General features: G+C 42.3%; 2 protein-coding genes across 4 annotated transcripts; both read left to right on the top strand.

Annotated features, from left to right (window-relative positions):
• The first annotated feature begins 1035 nt into the window (after positions 1–1035).
• On the top strand, positions 1036–16187 carry clint1b (clathrin interactor 1b). Of its 3 annotated transcripts, XM_076979622.1 has the most exons (13): positions 1038–1250; positions 8333–8450; positions 8555–8659; positions 9334–9430; positions 9603–9711; positions 10536–10706; positions 11889–12069; positions 12342–12576; positions 13327–13408; positions 14147–14224; positions 14846–15105; positions 15268–15457; positions 15735–16187. In XM_076979622.1, the coding sequence occupies exons 3-13, from the start codon at positions 8568–8570 to the stop codon at positions 16082–16084; spliced, it is 1845 nt and encodes a 614-aa protein (XP_076835737.1). In that variant the 5' UTR covers positions 1038–1250; positions 8333–8450; positions 8555–8567; the 3' UTR covers positions 16085–16187. The 3 variants fall into 3 exon arrangements, with proteins under 3 accessions (XP_076835736.1, XP_076835738.1, XP_076835737.1); XM_076979621.1 differs by lacking the exon at positions 8333–8450 and having other exon boundaries at positions 1036–1250; XM_076979623.1 differs by lacking the exons at positions 8333–8450; positions 14147–14224 and having other exon boundaries at positions 1036–1250.
• A 2037-nt stretch (positions 16188–18224) lies between these two features.
• Positions 18225–22203, top strand: LOC143481573 (transcription factor SOX-30-like). Its single transcript, XM_076979624.1, has 6 exons — positions 18225–18875; positions 19037–19276; positions 19373–19570; positions 20852–20968; positions 21428–21662; positions 21851–22203. Exons 1-6 carry the CDS (start codon positions 18311–18313, stop codon positions 22119–22121), a joined length of 1626 nt encoding a protein of 541 aa, XP_076835739.1. The 5' UTR covers positions 18225–18310; the 3' UTR covers positions 22122–22203.
• Positions 22204–22401: the final 198 nt, after the last annotated feature.

The following is a 22401-nucleotide window of genomic DNA, read 5'->3' as shown; positions in this document are numbered from 1 at the left end:
TGCAGAAGCCTAGATAAATGCTAAGCATCAGAAGAGGTCTACAACACTTCTCTCCCCCTCAAAGATGAATTTATTTATTCTACTTGGCAAATCAAGATGGCATACCATTGCATTCTTTCTATCACTCTCTCTCTCTCTCTCTCTCTCTCTCTCTCTCTCTCTCTCTGAGACGGCTGCTGATGGTGTTAGCATTTGGCCCTGATATGTGGTGTTGAGCAGGAGGAAATTCAGCCTCTTCATATTGAAATTGTAAACCTATAAACACTTAAAATACTTCTCTTGTAGACAAAGTGCTGCTTTAGTTCACATTGTGAATTTGACATGAGCCAGTATGCAACTTTGTTAGCTGACATGAGCTTACAATTCACCATCGGTGTTAGCTAGTTGGTGTCATTAGTTTGATGCAGCTAAATATTAGGTTAAATATTTCTCTGAAGGTGGTTCACGCATAATATTACTTACTGGTCCTCTTAACTGGTTATGTAAAGTTCAAGCTGTTCAAGGCATTATACAGATCATGTTTACATAAACATATTTCAAATTTTCTTAAAATGTTGTGCTAATTCTACATTTACTATGTTTTTGTAATGTTTTTGGCAGCACAGTGGTTTCTATTTATGTATTTTACTTTCCCATGTTTTCTTAGCCAAATAGAGTTGAGGTGTAATAATGGGATGTCTTCAAACAATTCTTTTTACTTTTTTCTTTTAAATTTTACTTTGCATTGTACCTATTTTATTAATTGTTTAATATATTTTATTACGATTTTGCACAGTATTGTTGCAGTCCATTTTAGTCTTGTAATTTATGTACATTGCTGTTGCAACACAAAATTTTAAAGTATAAACAAAGTACTCTGTCGCTCTTCCTGCCTGCTTATATTCACGGTGATTTCATCAGCTTTCGTGTATTCATAATGATTTAATCGACTAATGTATCTTGAAGTCAACCGCTAGCCTTGGAGTGAGAACTACATTTCCCAGGTTGCCAAGGCAAACATGCACCGCACTTCCGCACCCTCGTGACGCACGGTGTGCGTCTCCGAGGCAACTCGCTTAGCCGTGTGTGGGGCTACGCTTAGCACCGTGGAAAGGCAGAAGGGGTCGGGGGGATTCTGTTTTTGTTAACAGATATCCTAGTCCATCTGTGCTTTTCTGACGGATTGGACCGAGCGTCATTGAGGCGAAGAGCCCCCTCTAGAGCGCCAAGATGCTGAATATGTGGAAAGTCAGGGAGTTGGTGGATAAAGCGTGAGTATGCTGGTCCTATTTCAAGGCCCGTTTTACTTCTGCAGACGAGGGAGCCGCTACGCTAGCTCGTGACGTCACGTCCCCAGCTGACAAGCTTGCCATCGTTTCTTTAGTATATATTCAATATAATCAGTGTATAATTTATAGTTCATTGCTTTACATCTCTTTGTTCTGGGATGCTATTTAAAAGTAAGCATTAGCAATTAAATGTGAGAGTGGAACTATGGCGATATTGTAATTAGTGCTAATGCTATCAGCTAGTATAACGTTAGTTGGCTAACCCAACTAGCCAGCTAAGCTAACCTAGCTACACTCGTCGGCGTAGCCGTGCCGCCCAAAAATGCCACATATTTACAGTTTCATTTAAACTTAGCTTTTATTTTGATATCGACACCCTTCCGTCTAAAGACACGTACTAGTAGGTATGAGAGGAATGGTGGAGGTCCAGTGTGTCCTGGCCGGATAAGGCCCGTGTTGTTTTGACCCGTTACATTGACTGGGCTGCCACCCGGCTGTTGTGAACATCATGTGTAGCACTGATTGATCTCATTGTTCAGTTAAACGCAAATGTTTGCAGCAGTTTCTACACAAAGCATACAAATGAAGACACGTTTCATGACAGAAGTCATGTAAAGACCTCTTTACTCATTGTACTTTAAAATGTTTTGGCTTCTCCTGAAAGAACACACAAAGTCAACAATAAACAACACGAAGGGTGCATGGTATTTCAGTATTCTGTTTGACCAGAAGTATTTCACGAATCTAACCTTTCTTCCAGCTTAAAAGAATTAAAAGAAACATATAGAAGAGGAATTTTAACTGACATAAGTTTTTTGGTGTCATCTACAGGGTGAGTGAACACTGGAGCTTATATAAATATAGTAGAATAAAACTTTTGAGACATTCCTGTAGCTAGAGTGGAGGGATTAAAACAATGTTAGGAGTCTATTGGTATAATAGCATAGTATTCAAGTTGTGGATGATGCTGTGCTTTGCACAGTGGTCTGATTAATCTCTACAAACATACTACCCAATACACAGAAGCCTGTCATTTGACAGAATCATTTGTAAGTACGCTATTCAGCTGTGAAGACAACACCCAAAGACAGCTATGAGCACAGACGTTTGGGGCAGTATGTGTGATGACCAGTGATTCGCTGTAGTAAGGAAAGCTGTGGGTGTTGTAGGCTGCTCTTGCCTTTTAAACAAATTTAATTCAAGAAAAAAACGCATTAGTTACGTTTTAAAGTGAGCCATGGAAGAATCGTTCATTCAGTCGTACACTTTAAGGTAAGCCGTAACCTACTGTGAGTCTGGGGTACCAGTTACTGGTGTTCCCAGGTATATTCACTTTCCTCCACTGAAAGGTTCATTCATGCCTTTGTCTGACTTAAAGAACGTTCTTGGAAAACAAAAAGATCATTCTGAATAGAACAATAATGTCCCTTTCCAGAATGGTCCTTTGTTTATTTTTAAGGATAGAGAACCACTTGAATTTAGTTAAGTGTCTGTGTAAGGTGATTGATAAAGTTATCTGTCTGGACTATGAACCTAAAGTGAACCTCTAATTCGCCATCATACTTTTTCTCTCGACTTATTCAGCTACAATGCTGTGTTTGTTGCAAGTTGGGTCGAGCTTCATAGTTGGGCATAAAAAAAAAAAAGTAATGTAATGGTGTAATGAATGATGATATTTAGGGCCATTCACACTAACATAAATGAAAGCCTTTGCTAAGGAAAATGTACAGACTGGCTGAGATTCCCATTCTTACAAATGAATCCATGTCTAGAGGCATAGAGTACACTTTTAGTCAACATAAACGCTTACGGTGCAGTTGCTCGACGTTGCCATTACCCCTGAATTTATACTCATGTTTCCTCTTCATTGGCCATGTTCTGATGGAAGCCTCTTGCACAGAACAAGTCCTACAGTCAGGTTACTGTAATGGATGCCGTGGCTGACGACACCCGTGCTCCTCTTAGATATGCATGAATCCACCTGAATACTGGGCGTTATTGATACGGCTGGCTCGGACTGATCTAGGAGGCTTTAAGGGAAGAGGTCTTTTCTTCCATTCCTTTACACCATTCATAGTCCAGTCACAATCTGATGACACTGGGATGGAAACTCTTTGACTTGTCAGGTTGAGTCAAGAGGCTTTTTATTGTCATTTTGGCTGTATACGAATAATGGAACAGAATAACATTATTCCAGGACCTTTATGCAACGCAAAAGAAGAACATGCGTGTAAACAATACATATGAAATTCAGAAAACATGTAGGGCAACACCAACCAGTGACACGACACCAAGTGGGTGGATCTGCAAGAGGTGCACCATAGTGTGATATTTTAATAGAGGTTTATAGAATATAGAAGTCACTGAGATAACAGCCAGTACTCCAATTTATGAACACAGTATTGTTAAGTGGAATGCAGAGTTTGTTATTTGTTGTCGGTCTCTGGGGGTTGAGGAGTCTGATTGCATTGGTGACAGTGTGGCACTGTCTGGCTGTAAGGTGCCCAGAATACTGTGCTACCTCTTCCCAGACGGTAGGGAAGAGAAGTTGGTGTGACTGCCATTGTCGGGACTCTAAACTCAGGCTCAGGAAGATTTGTCTTTATATATTTCCTGCATACAGCAGGAAGGAATTATGCTAACTGGCACACATAGATGGGAGATATGGTCAGTATTAAGGGTGCATAGGGTTTTGGTTTTCTGTGTTGAGGTGACATTTCTGTGATTGGTTATTTACAGTGTGTTATACTATAGCCTTGCATAAAAGGATGCCTGAAATTACATCACCTGTAGTTAATTACTGCATCCTTGTCTCTCTGCAAGACTAAAGTCTCTTGTATCAATATGAAAGGATTTGTTTTAATTTTAATTTCATTTTCATTTGAAATGTTCTTTGATCTACAAACACAATAGCGTGATTAAAGTATATTTTAGAATGAGGCCCTTGTACATTTTTGAACTTTCTAGCAATCATTGCTGAAACTAAACTAAATGGTTTATTGTTAAGCCATACATTTGTCTTTCTTTTTCTTCTGGCATTTTTGTAGCTCCTTCTTTGGCCTAAACTAACTAGTTACTTTCACTTAAATAAATTGGTGTACCTTATGAACGTACACTGATCATCTGTATCATTCTTGGACCTTGTCGATAAACATGTATTTTGTAGCATTCTATAAAACACCAGATCTAATGGCACAAATATATGTTTGTATTAAAACTAGAGTAATGCAGAGCTCTTTTATCTGAAAATGTAGAAATATAGGGATGTGTTAAAGTAACTTTCATGTTCAATCATTCCTAGGGTCGATTTGGCCCTGCATATAGTTAAATGTCAAATTAATTCGTCATGGCAGTTTCAGGATGCAATATTCCTGAAAATAAATGTTGGTTTATGGAATCACATCTTTGTCTCATGCCTTTGCTGTATCGAGTTCCTGATAAAATTACAGAATGTTGCAGAATGCACAGTCCTTCGTTCATTTTCATCACGCACCAGACTTGGATATACAATCCATTTTCAGATGTATTCAGAAGTGCTCAAACTTTTAAAGGAGACCATCTCCCTTCCCCTTTGGGAGTTATCCACCCCCACCCACCCACCCAAAACGCGTCCGTGCTGTTTGATCTTCGTCTCTCCGTCTGTGTTAGCGAGCGCTCTCTTTCCGTCTCCATCGGACTGATCACCATCTTCACCGGCCACGTCCTCGCCTCGTCTGGAGGCTTCACACGAGCCCATACTTTCCTCAAACACTCCAGGTAGTCTCTGTCTTTTTTTTTTTTTTTTTTTTTTTTTTAACCTTTATTTTTTATATTAATGTTAATATTTCTTTCATTCAGTGGTGGTGGAGCAGAGAGCCTGGCGCCACTCCCGATGCTTTTAAGTGTGCCATATAGAGGCCTCTTTGTAGGCCTCTGGTCTATAGTGAATGCCTGAGCAAGCTTACCCACCTCTGCTGGTGGGGAGGCAAAAAAATAATCCAGAAGACCCATGGAACAAAGAAACAGGAGAGCGTACAGGGTGGCGAGCTGGCCCTACACCTGTCTGTGTCCCTTTGCCAGAAAGAAAGCTCCCTCTCTGCCTTTTGTCTCTCCAGCACATTGAATATTCTAGTGGAACCTGCTGCACAGTACACAGTTATCTCTCTCTCTCTGTCTGTCTGTTTGTGTGAGAGGGAGTATGTGGAACGTGTTTCCACGTGGCTGCTGTTCAGGCCGCCCGTTTTCATAAACCACCATCATTCATTATTCAGTTGCCTGAGATTTCCCTTGTAATCTTGGGCCTGCTTTGCCACACTCCCCTCTCTCGCTCTCACACACTTCTGAGCAGCGTTGTGTGCCACCCCTTCGTGCGCTAGCTTTTTGTTTTTTTGTTTTTTTTTTTTTACTGTAAAACCTCACTGTTATGGTAATCTGCTGCTGGTGGATAGCCTAGCCCCACTGCACCACAAAGGGTTTGTTTGTGTTGAGGCAGAGTCCAGCAGGCTTTTAACCAGCTTGTTTACGTTGTGACTAGCTGAAAAATCTTTGGAATATTTAGCAGACTTGGAATTTAGGACTGAAACTTTTGTACGAACGCTAGAAAATGTTCCGTGTCAGTAAACCATTTGGTAATGGTTGTAAAATTGTTAAAGGCGGGAAAAGCTCCAAAAAAGATGTAAGCAATCGCTGTAGTGATATTGCTGCATTTCTGGAGCAAAATGCTGGGATATTTCCCAGCCAAGCAATCTAGCAGTCGCGTGAAATCACATGAAACTGTGTCAGCAGTGTCACTGTTACAGCGATGTTGAAAGAACAGCAAGGGCCCTTCACATTTCTCTGCGGAGCCTCCAATATGCTACATAGCTTCTCCTTCCGCTTCTTTGCCATCCATAACCTCCATGCTGTCTACAGAAAAAAACCCAGCTGCCCACGGCTTTATTAATGGACACACTGAGCCTTACATCATCTTGAAGTAGGGCTGTATAGGCCTCCGTTCTTTTGTGAACTTGTTGTCTGTCCATGAAGATGCCCTGGTTGAGCTTGTTCTCCTTCTGTGGACTGTTAAAAGCTGAGGTTTCTGAGGTTCACAGACTGAACCTCTGAACCTATGTCCATGAAAGTCTTCCATATTGAAAATTGTGGTGAAACTGCAGGGATTGCTTGGTGTTGGGTTTCATGACACTAGGGGGGGAAAAGAATAAGAATGGCAAAGAAGTTTGCATCTAGTTTATGCAGTAAATAGACTTACTGGAACAGTCTTGTTCAATCTAGCCAGTGTTCTTTGCCAGCTGCCACAGAATTGGATTAAACATTCAGACATGAAGGCTATGTACGCAACTTTGTCTTCCAGCAGATTTGCCCTCCAATTTTGTGGTTTTGCCTTTGAAAACTTGAACATGTTGTATTTGCTCATCCCTTAAGTGAAGAATTTCCTTGGGTGAGTCCCGTCCAAGCCCAGAGTTGCTGGGGGTTGCTTGAATGGTGCATGAACCTCCTTTTCTCACTACTTTGTTCCAAGTCCTCAGCTCCCCTCGCCAGCGTAGTAAACGACGGCTTGTTTTCATTTTTTAATGTTTGGATTCTCCTATATCACCCCTACATGCCAAATCGGACCACCTCGCTCCATTCTCTGACTGGTGATGAGGGGCCAACCAATCAAAACCAAGCTGCACGCTTCCAGCTGAGCCACCTGCTACGGTGGTCATTTTATACCAAACTCTTGCTTTCCATTTGATGGTTGTTGTTCACACACTATCCAACACCACAAGGTCACGTAATGACTTCCAGAAGTTTGATTTCCCGTTCCACCCCTTCTTTTTTTTTTTTACCCATGGGATGGCGAAAGTGGAGGAAGAATTCATGTTTTCGATCTAAATGACATTAGTGATGATTAACGCAAAGTGCTAGCAGCTGCTGAGCAAGCTAGCATTCTTTAACGCTCATCTCAGCTCCAAGGGTGGTGGCAGACAGCTGTGTGCCGTGGTGTCGTTTTAACTTGGACATTTGCCCATTTTTACCATGTGATTTTATTTATATGTGTGTATATATATATATATATATATATATATTGTGAGATGTGATATGTAGCATTTTTGGCCACATCATCCAGCCATATTCTGATCACAGTACTGTCATGTTGATTCCTATTATTAAACATCTTTGCTAAGACTCAACCTCAGAGTGTGTGTGTGTGTGTGTGTGTGTGTGTGTGTGTATACACACTGAGATAATTCTATTCCTGGCCTTGCCTAGCAGAGGTTCTGTTCTGCTGTTCTGGATCTGTCTGACAAAGGTATTTATTGTTGGCTTTTATAGGTTGTGGGCTTCTCTTTTTGTAGATCTATTAAATATGTCTAGACTTTCTGGACAATTCATGTCTTTCTTTAGTGTAAGGCTATAAACTAGAAATATATGTACATGACATGCAAGAATGTTGATCTTGGTGTCTAATGTTTTAATAGTGTTTGAGTACTTTAGGAGTACTTTTATTGTGCTTGAGAATTCAAAAAGAACTGAATTGATGGTTTGGGCCAGTTACTTTGACATAATTCACTTAGCATTCTTATAGGTTTGGCATTATCCCCTTGTCTTTTCAGTCATACTTCTATTTACAATATTTGTTTTCAGTATTCTCCTAACCTGGAAGACTCGTAATCAGGTCTATCACAAACTACTCATAGACTTAAGATTTGTTTTAAGTATTAATTTCATTTTTGCTTTACTTTTATCTAAATGTTCACTAGTTTTACAGTCTGCCACCCACCCCACCCCCTCCCACCACCTCCATTTCTAGGTAACCTCAAGCAAGGGGCATGTAAAGGCTGACTTGAGCTTTTTACTTTGCTCATCTGTTTATGGGGTTTGACGACTTGATTTTATGTGTTTTTGAATCTATAATCTTGGCTTCGCTTCCCAGCTGTTTCCTGCCATTTTGTCTTTGACTGACAGGTTGAGTCTGGGAAGGAGCTCATCCTTCCACAGAAATTGGTTGAATGTCTTATGATTGCTTGGTATGTGCTACACCGAACAAGATCATCAGAGGTTTTCATTTGGGAATTCATCTGAACATGATTAAACCTTGGCAGACCATTGACGCTCCTCAATTCCAAAATCGTGAGGCAAATTGAGAGTGACCTGTTCACGAGAGTCCCAACACCCCCCATAGATCACCATGTGCCAAGTGAAACATTCATGCATCTAATTGTGAGCTTAATTGAAGTGATTTTTTTCATTAGTTTTCGTCTGTGGTTTTGATTGAATTAAGACATGATGCTCGTGTGGTTTTTCTATTCTGCCCCTCCCCCCAGCACCAACGTGGTGATGAACTACTCGGAGATAGAGTCCAAGGTTCGGGAAGCCACCAACGATGACCCTTGGGGCCCCTCTGGTCAGCTCATGGGCGAAATTGCCAAGTAAGCTCTCTGTTCCAGAACACATCCCATAGAGCTGTCAGACATTTGGTGACTTGTCTACGAATTCCATCCCTGATTTTGTGCAAAGGATTTCACCAGAAAGGATGTTGGTTTAAGGTTGCATATCATATCGTTTGTTAATCGTTAGTGCAATATTGGTCCCAGAAGGCTGAAATATTATTACTAAAATTTACAAAAGTCTGAGACATTCCAAAAGAATGTATGGGTGTTTTAGATTATTTCCATGTTCATATCACTGCCATGTTTCAAGAAACATAAATACTCTTGGTAAAAGTAATGCTGATCAGTTTTCTTAACTCCGTCACATCATGACCCCACTAGAGTGTGAGATGTATTATTTATATTTATTGTTTGTTATATATTGTGAGATGTGCTATGTAGAATTCCATCATCCATCCACGTTTTTAAACGTATTTGCGTAGACTCAACTTCTGCCCTAGTCTGATACTTATTGCTTCATGTTTGTTGTAGGATTTTTTTATATGTAGGCTGTTTCACATTTGCATGGCCTCACACAAATTTAGAAAGTAGATAAACTTGTTCAAAGTTTAATAAGGCACCAAAGCTAGGGCAGTTTTTTCAGTTACGCTCTGCTCATTGGAAATCTAGCAGTAAAACTAGTTAATTCATCAGTATTTCCTTCTATCATACAGATCCACATTCATGTATGAGCAGTTCCCTGAGGTAATGAACATGCTCTGGACCAGAATGCTAAAAGACAACAAGAAGAACTGGAGGAGAGTTTATAAGGTAATGCTGCCCAGTGTGATTTGGATTCAGTCTGGATGTAGAGTGGTGCTGTAAATGTATTATGAAATGGAATAATATATTTTTTTACTTGTCTCATAGTTCAAAGGGGGTTAATTCAGATGCAGGTATTTTACTGACCTTTCACAATTCCTGTTTTGCATACTTTGGCCAGGCCTTACTACTTCTAGCATACCTCATAAGAAACGGATCAGAGCGGGTGGTCACGAGTGCCAGAGAACACATCTATGACCTCCGTTCACTGGAAAATTATCATTTCGTAGGTGAGTCTGGTTTTGACATGAGCTACAGGGCTAGGCAAAGTTCAAAATGGCTAGATTTTGCCATAGCAAGAAAGGCAGTCATTCTTAGGAATACCCAAGAGACTGAATTTGTTGGTGAGTCCCAGCTGTTTGAGAGGGGTCCAGCTGGTCAGCTCTGGTCAAACAGGAATATATGTTTTCTACATTTAACACTTTTTATATGTACACATTTTTATATTTTAATATATCCTTCTGAAAATGATCTGCTCTATGCAGCATATATAAATGTAAAAATACTTACAGGAACTATTATTGAAAAAGGAAATGTATACACATTAAATGTGTACCAGCATGAGATATTTTCGGCATGAATTATATTATATATGAAGTTTTATTTTTTCCAAATAAGACTTGAACTTCTCTGTAGATGGGGAGTGCAGTATAACTAGTTGCAGTCATTTTGTTATAGCCTGGAGCGTTGGCCAAATGTTTTCACACTGAAACACATGAAAAATGCATCTGGAAAATGCAAAAATCTCTAAAAATGTGCATTGGAGAGGTTGGAGAAATGTGTAGTAGGATAGTATAACGATCTCCATTTCGTTTCATCCACTCCATTAATTTAAGATACCAAGCCTTATAAGATTGCTTTCATACATCCATGTGCACTGTTCATTAAGGTTGCTAAGGTCATAGCAGTGTCATTTTGGAACTTAGAGGTCTGTCCTTTTTTTCGTTTTAACAGTGTTATTTGATTTCCAATTTGATGTCCATGCAATGCTCTGTCCTCTAACCAGAAAACAAACATGCAGCGCAATGTGATTTAATACCCTTTTCCATCCTAGATGAGAATGGGAAAGACCAGGGCATTAATGTGCGGCAGAAGGTCAAAGAAATGGTGGAGTTTGTCCAGGACGACGACAAGTTACGGGAGGAGCGGAAAAAAGCCAAGAAGAACAAGGACAAATACATTGGCGTGTCATCGGACAGCATGGGAGGCTTTAGACAGAGTAACTGTAAGTGAGGGTGAAGAGCAGATGTCAACTGTCATGTCGGCTTCTGCGTAGACTTTTGAGACTTACCTGGAATCAAGTATTATTGGTTCCTATGCTGCAGGAGTCCCCCAGGGATCAGTATTGCGTCCTCTGAAGGGCTGCCTTCCCACGTATTCCCATCAGACTTCCCCCTGCATGTTTGATCCTTTTTTGTTTTTTGGGAGTTTTTTTTGTTTTTTTTTTTTTTTGTTTTTTTTTAAGAAATGTTTGATTTCAGAGGAATCTTATTTTATCTTGTCTCAACTGGATCTTTTGTCAGGCTTGTAATTATGTTTCTGTAGAAAATAATCATCACTCCACTTTTTTATAGAATTTGTCTTCTCTTAGATCTGTCTAATCAAGTGAGCGTGCTGTCTCGTCATGTCATTAGCATCGGAAGTTGCACTACGAGTTTGTGCTTTTGTTTTCTTGCCCAATTTTCTTCTCTTTCTGTCACCTGTGATTTTCCGCATTGATTTCTCACTTGATTAGTCAAACCAGAGTTGCAATTTGTCAGTTAGTGATGCCACATTCAGAATTGATTTAGGTCTCCTAGGACGTCAACTACTACAGAGTAGATGTTTTGACTAGTTTTTCACCTATAATTTAATGGAATTCATTTCCATGACAATTTTGCTCAAATTTGAAGCGTTATGTACTTTGGGTTATTTTACGATTTTTTTCTCTCCAAAGGTCACTTATTTTGACCTTTAAAAGTGCATAAATGGGGCTCCTAAGTGGCAGGGTCAGCCATGGCTGGGAGTCCCACTGGGGATTGGTTCTCTTGTCCCTGTCAATCAAGCAGTGTTAGCCAATCATGTTTTTCCGTTAGGCCATGTAGGCAGTTCAAGGCAGCTGGTTATCTTCTCCAGATGCATTCAGCTGTCCTTAGCCATGTGAGAAGCTCCACATGTGGTGGCTCCACTTATTGTGGAGAACTTTCATGAGGGAAATTAAATAAAAAATGCACAATGTAATGAACAAAAAGGCCTTTTAACATATTTGCCCTAACAATGTTCATAGAGGACTTTTATTCTGCTTCTGGTTGTTGATATTCCAAAACTAGAACCCTTCATGCTTAGCACTTGGTATTTGCTCTGTTTGTTTCTGAGTAAGCTTTGACCAGTTTTGAGCTGCTGTTTCTTTTGCCCTCTGTGTCGTTAGCGGGAGAGCGCTTTGACTCCGAGTCTAAAAGCAAGTGGGAAGAGGACTGGGAGAAGAGCAAAGGTGGATTCCCTTTCAGCGAGAAGCTCGGCGAGATCAGTGATAAGATCGGTAGCACCATTGACGACACCATTAACAAGTTCCGCAAGAAGGAAAGGGAGGATTCGCCTGACCAGATCAGGTGTGTGTTTTTGGGGGGTTTTTTGTGTAACGTAAAGCTCTGATGGTCTTAATTATTTCATCAAGGTAAGGTTTTTAAATGAGTGGTCAGAAAAACAGTCAGAATAGTACCAACGCATATAAAAAAAAAAAGCAAAAATATCGCCGTTTTGACATTTGTTACATGTCACTTAGAAAGAGTATCTCGACGAAGGTTCTAGACATTTAACGAAAGGAACAGGTGCGTTTTTGTCCCAGAGCGAGCGCAACGTTTTAATGGCCTCCTGTCTGCAGCGACAACGAGGAGGGCGGAGCGTCGCAGAACGGCCGACCGGCCAAATCGGAGTTCAAGGACGAGGACGAGTCGCTGTCGGTCAAGAGCGTGCAGCTCTCTCAGGCCTCCGAGAGCACCGCCACTGGCAGCAGCGCCACCCGCAAGCGGGGCGGGGTTCCCTCCAAAACGGTGGACTTGGGCGCAGCCGCACATTACACGGGCGACAAGGGCAGTCCGGACGAAGACAGCGCAAAGGTAGCCTCAGTCTGTTCGCCACTGCCCACGACTGCGGGGCCAACCAGTTACTAATGCTCGCTACAGACTCCTGAGACCAGTTATGTTGTTTTGTCTCTTTTTATTTATTTATTTCTTTCTTGCACCCACAAGTGTTGCTGTGGAAATCGAGGCCAGCATGTTTTTGTGGCGGTGATGGGTTCTCTTCATAAATATGTGCCAATTGTTGCAAAACAACTCCAATGCATGTGACATGCATGCAACGAGATGAATAATTTTGTATAATGTTACACGGCACAGGACTTATTCAAATGCCAAACGAGGTATAAGACAACAAGAAATGGCTGACCTACTGTCTGTGTAAAATGTAGAACCAATCAGAGAATCCCTACGTGTTTACCATCATACCCAAATGATTCTGTGACTTTGGGTGCAGTTGGTTAACAATGCTGAGGACAGTTTTATAAGCGTACTGTGCTGAACCTTGTTTTTGTGGAAGTGTAACCAGAACACTTACTATCTGTACACATTCAACTCTGCAGTGCAGAAGGGGCTGTTATAAGTGAAAAATAAGACTTGTATTGTCTGCTGGTCTATTGTGCACATGTATCATGACTTTAGCATTAGTGGATACTGAGTTCTCATCAGGTGTATGTGGATGGCTATGGCAAAGTTAGGTCTGTGCTGCCCTCTTGTGGAAGTGAGGGATAAGTTACCTAAACATTACTCTTTCTGACATTTTTTTTTCCGTCTCACTCTCTCTCTCTCCAGACATCAGGCAGTCAGTCATCTAGCACAGGACTTTCGGATCTGTTCATGGTGGATCCTGGAGCGAATCAGCCAGCGCCTGCAGGTAAAGCCATCCGCCTGTCCTTCCGTCCATGGTGTGTTGTGCTCATTTAACTGCTCTGCTGCAAAAGCCTCACCTAAAGGCCTCCATGTGTTGCCCTTGGTCTGTCTGTACAAGCATGAGAACAGAACTGGGTGGTAGTCTGTGATCAAACTTCATTGGAACGGAATTAATTTCATTGTGGTCACAATGAACTCTGAAATTGATATAAGTTGATTTTGTCTCTCACTCATGACTACTGGGTGAATACGACTTTCTGTTCAAGATATACCCCTTGACTTTATTCTCAGAGCTAAACTTTATTCTAAAGGTTGGTGCAGCTCTTGTAGAGCTGGTACAATGATTAAGACCTTTCGGAGAAAGTTATTTAAAGATGTCGACGAAGCGTGGTCCAAGCAGCCCAGATGGGGGGTGACTGGGTGTGTGTGTGTGTGTGTGCTGCACAGATGCTGCTGTCCCTCTCTATCTTGTCAGCAGTCCAACAGCTGTGCCTTGTCCACCAGCATCCCTCAAAAAGACACTGGCTTTTAATAATGTGTGTGTGTGTGTGTGTGTCCGTGTGTCCGTGTGTGTTTTGTGTGCGTCTCTCCTCATGCATCCTCAGACAGACACTTGTTTATTGGATGCCCAGTAGTCCTTAAAAATATCTGCGCCCTATTCTGTGTTCCACTTCTTTGCACTACACCTGGGTGAATGTAACCTACAGTTTGCAGGTGGCAGTCTAACGTTGTCTCTCCGTAGGCGGGAGCTCCGACCTCATCGCTGGCTTCGCCGACTTCTCCTCCCAGGCTGCCTCCGCTAGTCTCCCTTCAGCTGCTGGTGCGTGCGAACCTTCGGCCGCTCTCGCGTAGAATTCCCCTCACCCGTAAGAACACGTGTCTCCGAACGTGCGTGTGGGGCAAGGCTGCGAACGGGGCCCTCCGCTGCGGGCCTCGACTAGATGCGGAGCGGGTCTCTCCGCCCAGACAGACGGCGGCACACAGGTCGGGGTGAAATATTGATGAGGGACGGAGGTTCCAGATGGAGCTGCTACCTGCTGAGCATTATGGGGACAGACAGCTGTCGGCTCCCATCACGCGTGCCTCGTCTCCCACGCCAGAGGGAAGGCGGAGGGGGCAGGTGTCGCCTCGTCACGTGGAGGGAGCCACACAAACAACCACCACTGTAAACATTTTGGTCTTTTAACTGAGCTAAGCAGCTGAACTGGCACGCGGTTTGGTGTCGGTGGCCTGCTCTGACCCCATGCCTAGAGCCCAAAGTTTTCAGGATTTTATTTAAAGTAGTCCTGTCACAGACTCCTTTTTACCACTGTTTGAATGTCTGCCATTCACGAAAGTGGGGGAAGTGTGTGCTTGCATCAAGGCTTTCTTCAGGGGGGGCAGGATGTTCTGGTAGAAAAGAAACTTGTGGTTTCAGAATCTTGGGGTCTTGTGGTTTCAGGATCAGCGTCGACTGGGAACGGAGAGTTCGGGGACTGGAACGCTTTCTCATCGGTCAGCCCGCCCACCTCTGCAACGCCCGTGGCCGTCCCGGACCTCTTCAGTGACTCAGCGGCCGCGCCCGTACCTCCGGCCACCCAGCCCCCATCAGCCGACCTCCTGGACCTGATGGGCCCCAACCACAGCGGCCTCAGTACCTCCCAGAGCATGACGTTCAGCATGGGCCCCCAAAGTGCAGGGATGCCCATGTCTAGATCACAGGTAGCTTTTAGCTTGCTTGGAAAGCAACACCAGAGCTCCATTTTCCCCCCTCTCTCTTTCTCTAGCTATTCACCCAGCTATAAAAGCAGTGCAAAAATATTGTTTTACTTGAAAGTAGAATAATTAATATAAATTTCAACAAACGTCTCTTTCCCCGCCCAGACTCTGGGAGGACCCATGCACAGTTTAGGAGGTCCTTTGTTGCCCCCGCAAATGGGAGCTCCGAAGGCAGGAGGAACGATGCCCTCCACGTGGTCTGAGCCCAGCGTCAACATCAGCCTGGACTTTCTGGCTATGGGCATGAACCCTCCCAAACCGGCTCAGCCTACCCTTAACACCATGATGCAGCAAGGTGAGGCACCCCGGCACCAGTTCGGACCACCATTCGAGCGCACGTGTAAACTAAAGCTCACTTGGTTATCCAGTTCAGTCCCTCCCATCAGGTTCATGTTTCTCATGTCCTGTCACACTCAAGTGACCTCATGAAAGGGCTTGATAATTAGATACAACGCTTCTAATATGGACTTCTAAAGAGTCTGTTCTTTAAAGTGCTATATAACATTTAATTGAACATTTTAAGCTTCTACGAGAATCTTCCATCTACTAACTACGCGTCATTGCTCTTTCAGGCGTCCAACCACCTGTCAATTTGGTCGCCCAGAACTTTGCAGGAATGGCCATCAACGCTCAGCCCGCAGGCGTGCCCTCCAAACCGCCCATGAACCCCATGATGGCAAGCGGGAACATGGGCATGGCAATGCCCCCCGCAATGGCAACAGGCACCATGGGATTGGGCTCCATGGGTATAGGAGGAATGCCTGCCAGTCAGGGACTGATGGGAGTGAACATGGGACCCATTGGATTAGGCCTCCCTGGTGGCATTAGCATGCCGGGTGTGGGCGTGGCCCAGGGCATGGGTCATGCCATGATGCAGCCTAAACAAGATGCCTTTGCAAACTTTGGCAACTTTGGGAAATGAAAACAAGCGAGGACGCAGAATATTTAAAAAAAGAAAAAAAGAAAAAAAAAAGCAACTGGTCCAAATACACCATCTTAAAAGAAGGAAAACCATCTGGTCAAAATGGGCAAATCGGACAAAACAAGCCACTGTCTGGGCCCTTCAATCATTTGTCGTTAATTTAACAGATAAACGGGAATACAATGCAGTTTGTTTTCCTTCACTGCTGATTGCTGTCGGGGAGGGGGGGTGATCGAATTGTAGGTGTTTTAGTAATAATTAAAGGTGCAAGTTCTAGGCGACAAAAGGTGTCTGCCAATGGCTATTTAAACATAAACGTCTGTCCCCACACAACAAGCGTCACAGACGAACGGCTCTTTTTCTTCTCTGCTTCTCACCGTGTTCAAATCAGGAATTACCTCACCATTTATTGTTCATGCTGTGACTAAAACACTGCAAGTGGTTGATTTTGTAAATATGTTTTTTTTTTTTTTTTTTTTGTGAAGAAAAATATAAATTATTGTTTTACTGAGTTCTCAGAAGGTATGAGGGGAACAATAAGCACTGAAAGTCAAAGGAGTACAACAGGCAGGTCCTTTATTTCATTTAATTTATGTTTCCTGTTTGGGTTCTCGCCCAAGCTCATCTGCTGTACACCCGCACTGCCGTATGGCGCTAACCCACCTAAACCACTCCGTTCACTACTGTCTTTGGATTAAGAAGTCTGATACAATGGCCGTAATCCTTTGACTTGCACCTGTTTTAGATGTAGTAGCAGTCTGTTTTGAGCATCTACGCCACCTAACGGCGAAGAGGATGCATTTGCACTTCATCAACCCGAAAGCGAGAAAACGGATTGTGAATATCAACAGGTGTGTCTTCCTCAAATGGCTCTTTCAGACACGGGGGGGTGACATGCGCAACACGTAACGCGCAAACTACCGAGGGGTTGTCCATGGATCGGAGATCGATGGAAGCAGGAACTGCTCAAGTGCTTTGAGGAGAGTAAAGGAAGCTGTTACGTTTGTGACCTCTTTCTCTCACACAGTTATGAATTTCAAGTGAACAAGTCGCACAAGTACAAAGCGGAAGTGATGAAGATGATTAGTCCCTACTTGAATCAGTGTGTTAGTAGCCTCACATTTGTTACCATGCATGAAATGAGCTGAAAGGCCTTTTTCAAATGCATCACCTCAGTGTTACACTTACAGAGTCTGTCATGGGATGCTACGGTCAGTCAAGGAATTGTGAATTCTCAATTATGTTTCTCATATTCTATGTTGTTATTCTTTACCTTTTTGTTCCATATGCTGCTGTACACAAATTCAAACAGACAGCCCTACAGTCTACATCAAGACATTGTGTTCAGAATGACCAAATCTTTATTTTATTACTCTTGAGATTATTCTATAGGGGTTTAGTTTCCTATTTTAATACTTGCATTATACAGAACTTGTGCAGATAATGGTGTAGGCATGGGCCAGTTGTTGAGAAATCTGATGGGCTTGTAATGAGAGAGGAAAGAAATATCAAGCGCCTCTTTCACGAAATAGTTTCTTTTCAAATGTAATTTTTTTGACTTGATTGTATTCAATAAAAATTTTATGTATGACTGAAATCATTTCCCCCCATTCATTTTCAGATAGTCATGTGGTATCTTAATAAGAAAGCCATAGTCAACCGGCAAGTATCAGGAACCAGGTTATACCGTGAAAGCACTGCTCCCTATCCCATATCCCACTATAGAGACCTATGAATAAATAGAATGTACTTTTAATGCGTTTGCTTTTCACGATTTTATGTTCTGGTTTGTTTCGAGGCGCGACATAGTTAACTTATTCTGCCGGTAACCACCAGTCCTTTGGCACACCCTCGTGGATGTGTACAGTAGTGCACTGAAACGGTGAAGTGAAGCTACAAACCCTAAGTAGCTAGTTAACTGTTAGCTGAGTAACTTAACGTTAGCTAGTTTACCCAATCTATGACAAACAGCAATGCAATTTTTTATCTCAAATTAATAAATGATATAAAATGCCAACGAGAAACATTCAATAAACGATTAACCATTACTACTAGTATATCCAAATGTATTTACATTAATTGAACGAAAATTGTTTTACGTTATTTCAGTGTTCCATTGTTTCAGAGACCGTATCCACGTGACGGTTTGAATACAAATTCTCGTGTACATGAAGTTCCGTAACGGTTAACGGTCATCAGGAGCATCACGACGCTCTGGTCGCCACAATGGAGAAGAGCCCCACACGGAGGCCTCGGGTGACCTTCAGGACAGCCGAACGAAGTCAATCTGGGGAATCCCGATCAAACTTTGTAAAGAAAGATATCAAAGGCATACTGAAAAAGTACAAACGTCCTGTGAGGTCGAGATTTGATCAATCGCGAAAGACTGTAAGTCAAGATAATGGGAACATTTCCCTTACTAAACCCTTGCCTGAAAACAGTGCGTGTAAAGGGGAAAAATCACCGTATAACAAGGCAATTTTATCAGCAAATGGCGATGTCGACCCAGTGCCGTTAATCAAAGAAGAGAGTAGTTCCGCGATAAAAATAAGCAATGTCTTCTCACTGGAAGACGTTGAAGACTTTCCACTTCAGGGTCAAGAGGCCTGTGTCCTCTTCAAACCAGGCCGCATGTCTCCTGATCTCAAGTTGCTGTTTAACACAATGGATGGTGAGCCTGTCAAACTCAGTGAAGTACCACTTCCACCGCTCCCTACACAACAAGGAACCCCTGTCTCCGTCCAAGTGAGCACCAAAGGACTTGACCTCACTCAGCCTCCATTAGCTGCAGGTAGTTAGCTAAAGACGTTTGGATTTATACTGTGTATGGCTCGCTGCACATATTTAAAATATGGATGTTTCATCATCAGTGGTGTAACTAAACATGTCTAAGTTGGTGTGAAATGTCTTGATATAAAGGTCTTTTTACTCTTATTCAACTTGCCTCTCAAGGTAATATGAAGACAATGCGGTACATGGACAAGAATGGCTATGTCAAAAGACCTATGAATGCCTTCATGGTGTGGGCAAGGATCCACCGTCCTGCCTTGTGTAGGGCCAACCCCAGAGCCAACAATGCAGATATCAGTGTCCAGCTCGGGCTAGAGTGGAGCAAGCTGACCGATGAACAGAAGATGCCCTACTACGAGGAGGCCCACAGGCTTAAAATAATCCACAGGCAGGAATTTCCTGGTGAGCACTGATGGGGCTTTCGAACTAGGCTAAGAAATAGAAAGACGAGTCTGTGTTGAAGTATTCCTTTAAACCTTCTTTTTCTTACTAATGGAGGTTGGGTCTATCAGCCACGGCCTGGGAAAAAGAAGAGCTCAGACCCAGGAAGGGCAGATGTAGGCGTGAGTGATGAGAGTGTCCAGACCTCATCATCCTCAGCTATGACAGGAGGTCAGAGGTCTGCCCCTCATTACATCTCTCCTCCATCCACCAGGAGCAAGGCCACAGAGCTGCAGACTATGCCAGCATTCCCTGGTATGCAGCACTGTCATCCTATTCCTCCTGCATACAATGCGTCTATTTATTCCTTGCTTCAGCAGATGTTTACCCACATCAATTTACAAAACACAGCAGACAACACAAAGACAGGCCTTGCACTGTAGCCAGATTTAAAAACAAAACCAGAACTTAAACGTTGAGGTTTCACTTTATTTCCCCTGTGTATTCAGGCTGGCACTAATAGCAAGACGTGTCTTCAGACCATTTTTTAAAACTAGACCCATTAGCACGCTAAGATTAACTACATGGGTGGTTCAGCTAAGGACAGTGTTTGAAACGGAGGGCATGGAAACTGAAGGTGAAATCACAATTGCCGAGATACAGGAGTGACACAACACAGTAATACAATGTTTGCATACTAGAGTAGTTGCCAGAGTGATGCAAGGTACAGAGAGATCCTGCAAGAACCCACAATGTAAAACATGAGCATTTTTCTAGATATATAATAATATATTTATAGCAGCATGGAGAGATCAACCACAGTTTGTGTGCTGCATGGTGAGGCTCATGTTAACCTTTTTGTTATTATTTATTCCAAATGGCACGTATATTTGTTCTACTAAAATGAGCTTTTCAAATGAAGTGTTACACATAACATTTATGAAGTTTAGCTGCATTGGCAGCAAAGTAAAAAGCAGCATTTTCCATATACACTTAGCATACATCATTATAAACAGCTTTTTATTGGAAATATCATTTATCCATGCATTTGGAGATGGGACCCCATCTGTAGCTATGCACAGTTATGTTTCATCCTGCAAGTCTTGATCTGTGGTCACTAGTGGCTAGATGTTTTTACATAGCAGACCGTGGCTGTCAACACAGCGGTGACTGACACATGAAAAAACTCCAGCTGTGCCCGACACACGTACCACCACCACACTCACGTTATCACTGAAATGTTATTAGCAGTGTTTTGAGAAGGGTATGCTACCCAAATAACATCTGGTTAGCAGCAGCGTTATGGTCAAAAACTGACTAGCGATGGTGGCTGACAAACTGGAGGCTGAATAGTGATATATGGGTTACAGTCTTTAACCTATAAGAATGTACCTTTTAGGATGTCATACAGTTTTTATTTTAGTATCTATAAAGATGTCAGTAAGCATATGTGCAAGGTAGATGGTTCAAGTAAAGTTTCTCAGTAATCTGAAAAGAATCAATGACTAATTCTTATTTTCTCTCTTAAAGACATAGAATATAGAGATATAGTTTTGACATTTGGGGTTACAAAAATGTCCACAACTTGTCTTGCAGGACAAAATCCGCCCATCTCTAGTGTGACTGGGATAACAGCACCTAACATGTCCCAAGCAGCCAGTTTAGCCCCGGTATTCAAGCAAACCTCTCACTCTGTTGGATCATCCTCTTGCGGTAAGAGCTTGAGCAATATCCAGTGTTAGGCTTAAGATTTAGCTTTGTCTTGTTTTGGCTACCTCAAGGCTATGAAAACAACCGATATTGCCATTTACATTGGACTCTGGCTTAGATTTACTACAATTCGGTAGGATTCAGAAGGTGCACTTTTGAAATTAGTTCACTTCCTGAATACTTTTTTAATTGAATGCATTTTTACATTCGTGCAAATCCAAAACATCTGCTAAGTGATTTTTTTAAATGCAAAATGCAATGACATCTGTATTTATCTGTGCTGAACTTACTGTTACTGTCCAACCATATGCTCAGTTCCTCTATAGACCAGTGCCGTTAGTTACTTGCCTTGATTTAATTACAGTTCTGTGCTCTTTTCCATGAAAACAACAATGGACAAAAGTCAGTTAGGTCTGTTAAGGGCTTGCCTTCTGATTTTTATATGATGTGTGCCACTTTTAGGTGATGTGCTGTCTAGAACTGCATACAAGACACCTGGCCCACAGCCAAACTACAATACAGCCATTGATATGCCAAGACAGGCACCAGAGTCCAGTTCTACGCTCTTCCAGTTGCCTACCATTGCACATTTGTACCCATCAGCTCAACTGTATCCCAGTAACACCCTCTTTGTTCCGCCTAATTTCTCCTTTCCCACATCCTTCTTCGTGCCTGGGCCACAGTTGTACTCAGCGGGGTGAGTTTGGAAGTTTGTCTGGTTTATTTAGTTTGAACCGTTTTTAACAACGTATTACACATTTGCCATTGAAGTGTGTCTCATGACGCGTCTGCCAATATTGTCAATGGGAAAGTCATTGACTGTCTCTTATTTCTAGGTGTAATGGTTAGAGACTGATAAGGATTTCTGTATCATTCCCCTCACAGGACCTACCCTTATCCAAACAGGACCTACCCTTATCCAAACTCCACTGGTCACATAGCTGATTTTATGAACACCTCTGATCTGATCATCTGTACAGAGTCTGGGAGACAAATTAACAGTGAAGGCCCTTCCACCAGCTCAGAGTTCCTGGAATCTGCCCCATCTCAGGACCAGTTCAACAATCCTGCTCCAGAGAATTATGTTCAAGTGCAGAGATGCAGCATTTCAGATATGGAAGAGGGTGGTGAATTTCGATTGCTGAGGTTGCTTTAGTTACTGCTGCCATGTTTACATTTATTTGTACTTCCAGTCAAAGAAGTTTGAATGTCAATTTAAATAAAGATTTTAAAGCTAACGAAGGCCTCATTTGTAATTTAACTTATTGAATTTGCAAGCACTGAGATGATTTTTCTAGTTTCTTTTGTACACTTAAATCTTATTTAGAACTGCAATAAAATAATACAGTTGTAATGTATTTCACATCCTGATTTTTAAAAGAACGGTTTCTGAGAGAACGTCTATTTTTTGAATGACGGGTTATTAGTCCAATCGG

This window comes from Brachyhypopomus gauderio, chromosome 18 (assembly GCF_052324685.1).
Source record: "Brachyhypopomus gauderio isolate BG-103 chromosome 18, BGAUD_0.2, whole genome shotgun sequence".
Taxonomy (NCBI): Eukaryota; Metazoa; Chordata; class Actinopteri; order Gymnotiformes; family Hypopomidae; genus Brachyhypopomus; species Brachyhypopomus gauderio.
Note: the sequence above shows the minus strand (reverse complement) of the source record. Positions and strands in the feature narration are given on the sequence as shown.

Excerpts from the sequence above, each read along its gene's own strand:
- clint1b (XM_076979621.1), top strand. The coding sequence starts at position 1,210 with ATGCTGAATATGTGGAAAGTCAGGGAGTTGGTGGATAAAGC. Across the intron at positions 1,251-8,554 it reads AGGGAGTTGGTGGATAAAGC|CACCAACGTGGTGATGAACT; the intron begins GTGAGTATGCTG and ends CCCTCCCCCCAG. Across the intron at positions 10,707-11,888 it reads AGGCTTTAGACAGAGTAACT|CGGGAGAGCGCTTTGACTCC; the intron begins GTAAGTGAGGGT and ends CTGTGTCGTTAG.
- LOC143481573 (XM_076979624.1), top strand. The coding sequence starts at position 18,311 with ATGGAGAAGAGCCCCACACGGAGGCCTCGGGTGACCTTCAGGACAGCC. Across the intron at positions 18,876-19,036 it reads TCAGCCTCCATTAGCTGCAG|GTAATATGAAGACAATGCGG; the intron begins GTAGTTAGCTAA and ends TTGCCTCTCAAG. Across the intron at positions 19,277-19,372 it reads CCACAGGCAGGAATTTCCTG|GTTGGGTCTATCAGCCACGG; the intron begins GTGAGCACTGAT and ends TTACTAATGGAG.